General features: G+C 40.1%; 2 protein-coding genes across 3 annotated transcripts in view; one reads left to right on the top strand and one right to left on the bottom strand.

Annotated features, from left to right (window-relative positions):
• The window catches only part of LOC115224467 (guanine nucleotide-binding protein G(o) subunit alpha), a 67460-nt gene that overhangs the window by 3541 nt on the left and 52994 nt on the right, over positions 1–10925 (bottom strand). The gene's annotated exons all lie outside the window — the stretch shown is intronic.
• Positions 490–8763, top strand: LOC115224421 (NADH dehydrogenase [ubiquinone] 1 beta subcomplex subunit 5, mitochondrial). 2 transcript variants are annotated; one of them, XM_029795319.2, is made up of 6 exons: positions 490–643; positions 3865–3947; positions 4919–4985; positions 6268–6329; positions 7503–7609; positions 8467–8763. In XM_029795319.2, the coding sequence occupies exons 1-6, from the start codon at positions 526–528 to the stop codon at positions 8609–8611; spliced, it is 582 nt and encodes a 193-aa protein (XP_029651179.1). In that variant the 5' UTR covers positions 490–525; the 3' UTR covers positions 8612–8763. The 2 variants fall into 2 exon arrangements, with proteins under 2 accessions (XP_029651179.1, XP_036369339.1); XM_036513446.1 differs by having other exon boundaries at positions 491–628.

Raw genomic sequence — 10925 nt, 5'->3', positions numbered from 1 at the left:
TCATTACCTCCGTATTAGTTTACCTTGGATTTCTTTTAAAGCCACTCTTGACCCGTGGACTTAATCCTGGTTGAAGAATTCGGATTAAGTTCAAATTAATTTGAGCACTTCTGCGAGTTTTCAAAACTGAGCATAACTAGATCTCGCCTAATGTCCAATTGTGGTGCACCTGAGCACTGTATACAATAATTTCATTATTATATATGTAGGGGGGAGGGGAGATCCTACACTGGTACCTATACCGAAGGATTGCCTACTTTCTCTTTAAAATGCAATAAACTACTTTTATATAAGTCGCTTAATACATGCATGAACCCCCATCGCTCTCCCTCCCTTTCTCTATGTAACCTTTATATACATATATATATATATATATATAATTTGTAATTAGACAAAAAAATTCAAATTTTTTAAAAGAAAATTATTACTATTATTATTATTACCATCCATTCATTCCACCACGACCACCACCACGGTTATTTAGTAAATTGTACGCATCGTAAGCGGCCGCACACTGTCGGCAACATGGTGGCCTTTAGTCTGTTGCGATTCTCCTCTCGGCAAGGAAGCCTGCTTCTTCGGCTGAACAAACCAGTTTCCACTCTACAAACATTATTAAAAGCTCCAGGAGTCACCTCTGCTGGCAAGTATTTACTGTTGTCTGTGTAAAGAACGATTAACGATGTATTTCTGCCCTGTTTTGTTCTGATCTGTTAAAGTCAAGACATACTTATTGACCTTGAAGGGGTAAACAGAAAAAGAAACTCTTTCAAGAAAATAACCAATTCTTTCGGAATAAATTGTCGTTATTTTAAAACCAGATATATAAATGTTGAGAACAGGTCTAGGGCCTTGGTAGATTTTATATTTTGAAATGAGATTTGTTTTCGTTTTTATTTTCTGTGTTGGGAATATGTTGCGTTTGCGTCCAATTCGCCAAGTTTCACTCATATTACACTTAACCGACTTAAAAGTAAATAAAAAGGCACATTGGATAGTGTTGTTTTAGATACGTTATATCTGAAAATTGCACAGGATGGTCACGGGCAGAATATATTCGATCATCAGCCTGTTGGATCCAGACTGGGCTGATATTAAACAGCAACCAACACGAGACATACCCAAACCACATGACACAATAAAAACACACTCAACACAAATACCAGCCAACTAGGGAGCCTTTTCGCAGTGACCTGACCTGCTAAAAAGAGCAACTAAATCACCCTCAAACTATATAGTCTTAAATATGAAAGGCAATGTAGTCAGATCAATCTCAGTGGGTGATGAGTACTTATTTTATCCTTAGCGGTAGGTCGAAAGGTTAAATCAATCCTGGTTGATTTGAACTTCGAAAATGTATTGAAAGGCGAAAGAAAAAACTCCAGAACATTGAGTTCAGTGGACATATAGGCATTCCTTCGATATAACTCGACAAAATCAAAACATTCCACTTCGGGTATTTCCGTGGGTTGTGGAGTTTAGATATAACGAAATTATGCCAGCAATGTCTCGTTTTAATCTTGAAGAAAAAAGCCTTGCATATTTGTTCTTACTTGTTTCATGTGTGTGAGTGTAAAATTCGCGAATTTCCAAACAGAAAACAGAATGGAACTGTCCTTTGCTTCCACGGAAATACCCGAAGTGAAATGTTTTGATTTTGTCGAGTTATATCGAAAGAATGCCGACGTATTATAACAGCTGTAAATTTATGCATGTTACTATATACTTTATGTTATTAAACATTACTAAAGGCAATTCTCACTTTGTCATTTACATCACAACTTAAGCTCGAGGATGACGAGAGACGCAGGTCTTTCTAATTGACATCTTCACATCATCAACTAATTAAACCAAAACATTTTATATTAACCAATTTGGCAAGTATGAGAGATAACACGGAATGTGTTTCAGCCTTATTTAGCCTCATCAGGGCATAGATATTTTTAATCAAGTATTTAATACTATGGCGTTCCTTCGTTTTAACTCAACAAAACCATAACAAGACCTTGGTTGTTTCCGTGACAACTCGACAATTCACTTCGGATATCTTCGTGACCTCCGAAAATTTGCGGATTTTACATACACACATGAAGCAGGTGAGAACAAACATGCAAGGCCTTTTGCTGGCATAATTTCGTTATATCTATATTCCACAACACACAAATACATAAAAACAGAACACGGACACTGTCACGGAGGTCACGAAGATATCCGAAGTGAATTGTCGAGTTGACACGGAAACAACCAAAGTCTTGTTATGGATTTGATGAGTTAAAATGAAAGAACGCCAACACTACATTATCATCATGCAGTCGAGTGACTTGCCCTGACCAGTATAACTCTTCCACTCAAGACATCTCGATCAAGTGATGAGGCATGAATGTCCAGTCTGGATTTTAATCACATTGGTCTTTCGGTAGCTGCAATATGTCGTCTCTTCATGCCGTAACTACAGGAGTTCATTAACAGTGGTTCAGTAACTGAGCTGGTTGATTCTGGCCATTCACAGTTTGGTGTCTGTTCATCTGCTCTGCATTTAGTGATATCCACCAGTGACTCGCTAAGTTTCATCATCATCATCATCGTTTAACGTCCATTTTCCATGCTAGTATGGGTTGGACAGTTCGACCGGGGTCTGGGAAGCCAGGAAGCTGCACCAGACTCCAGTCTGATCTGGCAGTGTTTCTACAGGTGGATGCCCTTCCTAACGCCATCCACTCTGTGAGTGTAGTAGGTGCTTTTTACGTGCCACCGGCACAGGGGCCAGAGGAGCCTGGCAAACGGTCATGATCGTTTGGTGCTTTTATGTGTCACTGACACGGACGCCAGTCAGGCAGCGCTGGCAACTGTTACGTTCGGATGGTGCTTTTAATGTGTCACCAGCATGGGTATCTTAACTACAATTTCCATTTGATTTTCATCTTGATGTTGATGTTAACGTTCTTGACTCAACAGGTCTCCTCATGAACAGCTGGTCACCCTACGATCCCAGGTTAGCACAGCAGGCCGTCCTGCGAGCCATGGACTCACTTCGAAGTCACAGCATATCTCCAGAGGTCTTGGTCTTTCGTCGTAGTCTCTGTGAGGCTCAACATACGATGTTCATGCTTGACCACCTCGTCCCATGTCTTCCTGGGACTACCCCTACCCCAGATTCCTTTCACAGTTTGGGAGTGATACTTCTTCACACATCTCTCTGAAACAGTTCACATCTACTATGCTGGATCCCATGGTATCAATGTACCCTGCCTCAGGTGGTTTTATGCTAATTAATCCATAACTGGGATCCTGACGGGTGTTACTACTTTGGGTCTGAATAAACCTGGGAACAATGGTGACTAAAAGATGGTTTCACACTCCTTGAAGCACTGGAACTCCTGAACCAGGCCCCTCTACCAGATGCAATTTAAGGTCCGTACCCAAACAACTCTATACTGGCAAACTAACTCAAGTATTTCTTTTAATGAAGATGGTATCTCTGAATAATTAACCTCAGTATTTTGTGTGCTTAGGTGAGTCTATCTGTCTGTACTTGTCCATGTGTCTATGATGATGATGATATTTGTGTGTGTGTATATATATATATATATATATATACAGATGGATTGATAGATGTACAGGGTATCCACAAAGTCATTAAGCAAACACATAACATTAATAAAACTATTAATATCATTAAAAAGCTTTAATAATAACACAGTAATATGCAACAAAAATGTAGTCACTTCTAAAATTTTTATAACGACCTTTTGAAATTGTCTAAATACTTTGTTGACACCCTGTATATGTATGTATGTATATGAGCTGTCAGTCTCTCATTAACCATTTATTTAATTAGTTAATTAATCTTCATTGTTTTACTAGTTGTCCGGCATATGGGAGCTCATAAACATGTTATCCCCATACAACCATCAAGATTTGAATGGCATCGATTCAGAAATGATTTCGTAAGTAAACATTTTTGTTGTTCTTTGTACACGCTTCATTAAGTTCTAAGTCCTTAATGTCGGTGAATGTGCATTCTTTTCTAATTTTGGTCAGTTTAGTCATTAGACTGTGGTCACTTTGTCTTGAACGGTTTTAGTCATTTTTATTGATGGGTGCAGGAGTGGCTGTGTGGTAACAAGTTTGCTTCCCAACCACATGGTTCCGGGTTCAGTCCCACTGCGTGGCACCTTGTGCAAGTGTCTTCTACAATAGCCTCAGGCCGACCAAAGCCTTGTGAGTGGATTTGGTAGACGGAAACTAAAAGAAGCCTGTCGTATATATGTATATATGCATGGAAAGCCGACGTTAAACAACGACGATGATGATGATGATGAGTAATGAGTAATGAAGATTGAATGTTCACACTATACACTATGTCAACTTGTATGTTGGAGAATATGGTACTGAGGAGAGTAATGTGGATCATCATCATTTAACGTCCGCTTTCCATGCTGGCATGGGTTGGACGATTTGACTGAGGTCTGGCGAACCAGATGGCTGCACCAGGCCCCAATCTGATCTGGCAGAGTTTCTACAGCTGGATGCCCTTCCTAACGCCAACCACTCCGAGAGTGTAGTGGGTGCTTTTATGTGCCACTGTCACGAGGGCCAGTAAGGCGGTACTGGCAGTGGCCATGCTCAAATGCATTTTATGTGCCATTTGGACATGGGCCAGTCCAGCGGCACTGGCAACGACCTCGCTCGAATGTTGTTGAGAGCAATGTTGATAAGGATCTTCTTGATCATCATCATCATCATAATAATACTGTTAATATTGACAATGCTTTTGATAATGTTGATAGTGATGATGATGATGGTGCTGTTGACCATGCTGATTCTGATAATGTTAATGCTGCTATGATTGATGTTGATAATGATGATGTTGTTGGTGGTGATTTTATATTGTACCTTTTTTTGGTTTATTTCACAGCATTTCTTTACATTGCTCGGTGTCGTACCTCTTGGACTCCTCACCATTTATGTGAACCTCTTTGTCGGTAAGAACATTTTTCCAATCTCCTGGGATCTTCCATATTTTCACTGAGTTACATAATAATAATAATTGTGTACAGTGCTCAGGTGCACTACAACTCATCTAAAGTGTATATATAATCAGGTGTAGTTTCGGCGGATTTTGGAAAGCATGAGGGCCTTAAAGGATGCAGTGTCATGGCAGTCAACAACTGACGCAGGCAGTTTATTCCATGCTTCAGCAACTCTGAGCGTGAAAAAATGTTTCCGAAAGTCATGGGAGCTGTGCTGTTTTCTGACTTTGTAGGCATGTCCACGTGTGTTAGACACATGGAGATCAAAAAGGTGTTCAGTGTTGTTGTTGGTGAGGTGGTTGATAACTTTGTGGGTGTTTACCATATTTAATTGCATCTGCTTACAATCTCAGTTCCACCCTTAGTAGACTCAAATTTTTATTATTTCCTTCTTGTGGGTTTGATAATTGTAAAATCCCTATAAACAACTGGGAAAAAGGGCAGATTTATAATTGATTATTCTCGCTTCAAACTTCTGAATTTGTGCCCTAAATTAAAAATCGTTGTTGTTGTTGTTGAGGTGGTGAGTGGCAGAATTGTTAGCACGCCGGACGAAATGCTTATCGGCATTTCATCCATCTTCGTGTTCTGAGTTCAAATTCCGCTGAGGTCGACTTTGCCTTTCATCCTTTCAGGGTCGATAAACTAAGTACCAGTTGCGTACAGGGGTTGATCTACTCGACTGGCCCCTTCCTCCAAAATTTCAGTGCTTGTGCCTATAGTAGAAAGGATTATTATTATTATTTTTATTATTATGATGAACGTCACCCAAATTCCGCTGAGGTTGACTTTGTCTTTCATCCTTTCAGGGTCAATGAAATACGTACCAGTTGAACACTGTCGTCAATGTAATCAACTAGCCCCCCTCCCGCTTGGGGTGAAAATGTGAGGATAGGGGTAGGGTGTGTGGGAGTGGAATGTGTGAGTGGTGGTTGAAGGTGTGGTATGTGGGATTGGGATAAACATATATATATAATGGCGGTGCCCCAGCATGGCCACAGCTCATGAGCTGAAACTAGAATCAATCATATATATATATATACACAGCATATTTATATTTATGGGGTCAGTGTGAAGGAGTCTCAGAGTTTTCCTCGTTGTTGTTGTTGTTGATGGTGATGATGGTGATTACATTGAGGTTCCCTTGTTGGTTCATTGTTGGTGGTGGTGGTCGTTGTTGTAATGGTGATTATGATATCCCAGGGGTGATTCTATTTCCTGTTTTGTCTTCCAGGCAATGCCGAACTTGCTGATATTCCTGAGGGTTATGAGCCTGAAGACTGGGAATATTCCAAGGTTTGTATCCATGTCATGCCTGTGCGTTGCTGTTGAGCTGTTTAACCCTGGGTCAGATTTTATCCAGCACATGGTCAAAGCTGGATTAGCCTTGACTAACATTTAATTTTGTTTCACAATTACTATATATAAGTTTATGTTACCCAAATGCAGTAATAGCTCACTTTACAAGGACCTGCTTTACGACCCCCTAAATTTGACCCTTTATGAGTTTTCGCATTACGAGCAACATCAAAATCAAATCAAATGGAAATTGTAGTTGTGACCCCTGTGCCAGTGGCACATAAAAAGCACCATCCGAACGTGGCCGATGCCAGCTCCTCTGGCCCCTGTGCTTGTGGCACATAAAAAGCACCATCCGAACGTGGCTGATGCCAGCTCCTCTGGCCCCTGTGCTTGTGGCACATAAAAAGCACCATCCGAACATGGCTGATGCCAGCTCCTCTGGCCCCTGTGCTGGTGGCACGTAAAAAGGCACCATCCGAACGTGGCTGATGCCAGTGCCGCTTTGACTGGCTTCCGTGCTGGGGGCATGTAAAAAGGCACCATCCGATCATGGTTGATGCCAGCTCCTCTGGCCCCTGTGCCAGTGGCATGTAAAAAGCACCCACTACACTCTTGGAGTGGTTGGCGTTAGGAAGGGCATCCAGCTGTAGAAACACTGCCAGATCAAGATTGGGGCCTGGTGCAGCCTCCTGGCTTCCTAGACCCCAGTTGAACCATCCAACCCATGCCAGCATGGAAAACCGGACGTTAAACGATGATGATGATGATGATGAGCATTCTCCAAGAAAATGTTTGCAGCTCCCCCTGTCATTTTACATCCAGTTTTTCTTTTCCATGCTGGCCCAGAAGTTGTAAACTCCCAGATCAGACAGTGCCTGGCAAGTATTTTGTTTGCGGATCTTTGCATTCTCAGTTCAAATTCCACTAAGATCAGCTTTGCTGCTCATTCTTTCGGGGTCCATCCATCCATCGATTCATCTTCTCTGCCTCCTATTCCTGTGTCGATGAATTTTTACTACAAAGCAAAAAAATTGCTAAAGTTGACCCCCCCCCCACTGCCATGGCTTGCAGTCGAACGAAAAAATAAAAGAAATTTTGTTTCATTCGTTTGTTTGTTTGTTGAATTTTTTTAAAGTGGTTTTTTTTTTCTGTTTGTTTTTTTCTCAGTCTCCCATTTCGCAGTTCTTGTGCAAACGGCTTTATGATCCAATGCAGATGTCATATGAAAAGAGATTGCATCATCTACATGAAAAGAATGAGCGACGCAAACAAAAGTAAGTAGTAGTATTAGTAGTAGTAGCAGGTGGTGGTCGTCGTTGCTGTTGAGGCGGTGAGCTGGTAGAATCGTTAGCACATTGGACGAAATGCTTAGCGGTATTTCACCCTGTCGCTTCAATCTGAGTTCAAATGCTGCTGAGGTTGACTTTGCCTTTCATCCTTTCAGGATCAATAAAATAAGTACCAGTTGGGTACTGGGGTTGATATGACTGGCTAGTGCCACCCTCTCCACCAAAATTTTAGTTCTGCTTATTGTAGAAAGGATTATTATTATTATTATTATTATTATATGCAGGTCTTTTCTTAAATCAAGTAGATTTATAATCAAAGGGGACAAATTTAGAAGACTCATTACAGCATACAAGGGAGTGCAGAAAAGTCCCTAGCTTTAAGAGTATTGCAAAAGGCCTGGTTGGAGGCCCAACCTTCTGAGTTCTTTTACAGGGCTTAGAAAAGCTGAAGGACTGCTGCAATTAAATGTGTGAATCTGGGAGGGGAATAGGTTGAATAAAATCCTAATGAACTGATTGCCCTGCATTTTCTTTTATCTGAAGCCATGAACTTTTCAGCTTCCCTTCATACAGTAGATTGCCATATGTTTGGTTCCGTTCTCTATGCTGTCACTTAAAATCTCATCAAAATCATATCCACATTTATACGACGGGCTTCTTTCAGTTTCCGTCTACCAAATCCACTCACAAGACTTTGTCCGGGGCTATAGCAGAAGACACTTGTCCAAGGTGCCATGCAGTGGAACTGAACCTGGAGCCAACCAAGTGGTTGGGAAACAAGCTTCTTACCACACAGCCACGTCTGATGTTGATGATTTTATTTCTTTCTTTCTTCGTTCCAGGCTTCTGGAGAGGGAAGTCCATGAGGTGATGGCCAGCAAACAGGATTACATGGGTTGGTATTACGTTCCAGTCAGCAAATCATATGTCGATGAAGGCAAGAAGTTTACCAAAGACGGTGCAAGAGACTATGGCCTCGAAGAATAGTCAGCAGATGTCAGAGAGATATAAATATTGCACTGGAATTTTCTAGAAGACCAGACATCAAAAGAATTTCCTCCCCCCACTTTTTTTTTTTGCCTTTTCAGAAAATTGTTAGCAATTATAACTTTTATTAAATATAAATTACTTTATCAAAATTGTTGGCGTTATTTTGTTTATCTTTTTTATCTTTTACTTGTTGGGCCACCATCTTGAATGGTTAAGTCAACCGGGGTCCATGTGGCGCCCAAGGGTCTATATAAGGATATTTGGGTCCAGGTAACAAAATAGTAAATTGGAAATTCACAATAGTATTTTAAGGGGTCCTTGAATAAATTTTGCTTTAGAAGTATGTATTGCAAGAAACAGCTGGGTTTCTTTCTCTAACATTTTACAGGGTCCAACCTACACAAGGTAATGGGTGAAAAACACAATAGGAATTTTGAAAGAAGTTTCTATAAAATTAGTTTTTAAACATCGGATAGATATGGGGGTCCACCAGAATAAAATAGTAATCAAAGGGGTCCTTAAAAGAGAAATGGTTGAGAACCCCTACTTCAGATGCATGTATTGGTATGTATTGCAAGAAACAGCTGGGCTTCTTTCTCTAACATTTTACAGGGTCCAACCTACCACAAGGTAATGTGCGAAAAACAAATTAGGAATTTTGAAGGAAGTAGCTAGAAAATTAGTTTTTAAACATCGAAAGGCTATAAGGGTCGACAAGAATGAAATAGTAATGAAAGGGGGTCTATAGGTTTTTAAAAAATGCCTGAGAATCTCTGGTTTAGTCAATTCAATCACAGTACTTATTCTTGTTGAGTCTGATAATTATTCTGTTAGTCTCTTTTGCTGGACTGCTAAGTTATGGGGATGTAAACAAACCAACACCAGTTGTCAGGCAATGGTGGAGAAGAAACAGAAATACGAAGATGCACACACACACACGCATACATATACAAATGCCAGGTTTCCACAGTCTCCATCTACCATATTCATTCACAAGGCATTGATCAGCCTGAGGCTATAGTTAGAAGGTGCTTGTCCAAGGTGCCATGCATGGTAAATAGAATCTAAAAGAAAAACATAAATATGTACATATATATCATCATCATCGTCGTTTAACGTCCGCTTTCCATGCTAGCATGGGTTGGACGATTTGACTGAGGTCTGGCGAACCAGATGGCTGCACCAGGCTCCAATCTTGATCTGGCAGAGTTTCTACAGCTGGACGCCCTTCCTAATGCCAACCACTCTGAGAGTGTAGTGGGTGCTTTTATGTTCCACTGGCATGGGGGCCAGTCAGGCTTTGTGTTTACAGTAGAAATAGTTATTGATTTAATGTCCATGAGAGATATAAAACAGTTTTAACAAAACCAATGACCACATTGAAGCAGAGTTTCGGATAAGGACAGCTGCACATGCTGGATTTTCTCCATTTTAACAGGGATTTTGTCAATTGTTTTTTTCATCACAGCCTTGGAAATAATGAGGGGCATTTTTTTTTTATGCAAAATCATTTAAAAAAGTCTTGATTTTTTTTTTTCACTTCTCCCTCGTTTTGCTTTACACACTTAAAAACAATGAGAGAAGCCTTTTCAGCAAAAAAAAAAAAATTGGAAATATTTTCAGATGCAAAGGTAATTTAAAGGAGATTTAGCTAAATGAAACAATTAGTTGGTGGATGGTGAAAGTAAATAATCAAAAAGAAAAACTAAGATAACAGAATATAGAAAATAATTTATTAAATTTTATTTTGTTTTTTTTTTTTCTTGTTCATGAAATTATTGAGAAATAACATTTTCAGATTTCTGAAATTTGAGGATAACGATGTAAGGAACAATATTTATCAGATGATTTTTGTTGTCGGTGGGTTGGGGGTTAACTTTGTACAAAAGGGTTAAAAGCATTTTTGTTTTTCTGGGTTTTTTTCAGAGAATGGAGTATGGCAGTGGCATTATTATTATTAAGGCAGTGAGCTGGACGAAATGCTTAGCAGTATTTCGCCAGTCGCTACATTCTGAGTTCAAATTCCGCCGAGGTCAACTTTGCCTTTCATCCTTTCGGGGTCGATAAATTAAGTACCAGTTACGCACTGGAGTAGATGTAATCGACTAGTCCCCTCCTCCAAAGTGGTTGCCCTTGTGGCAAAATTTGAAACCATTATCATTATTATTATTATTATTATTATTATTAAGGTAGCGAGGTGGCAGAATTGTTAGCACGCCAGGCAAAATGCTTATCAACAATTCATCGGTCTTTATGTTCTGGGTTCAAATGCTGCTGAGGTCAACTTTGCCTTACATCTTTTCAGGGCCAA

Source organism: Octopus sinensis, linkage group LG25, assembly GCF_006345805.1.
Source record: "Octopus sinensis linkage group LG25, ASM634580v1, whole genome shotgun sequence".
Lineage (NCBI taxonomy): Eukaryota > Metazoa > Mollusca > Cephalopoda > Octopoda > Octopodidae > Octopus > Octopus sinensis.
Note: the sequence above shows the minus strand (reverse complement) of the source record. Positions and strands in the feature narration are given on the sequence as shown.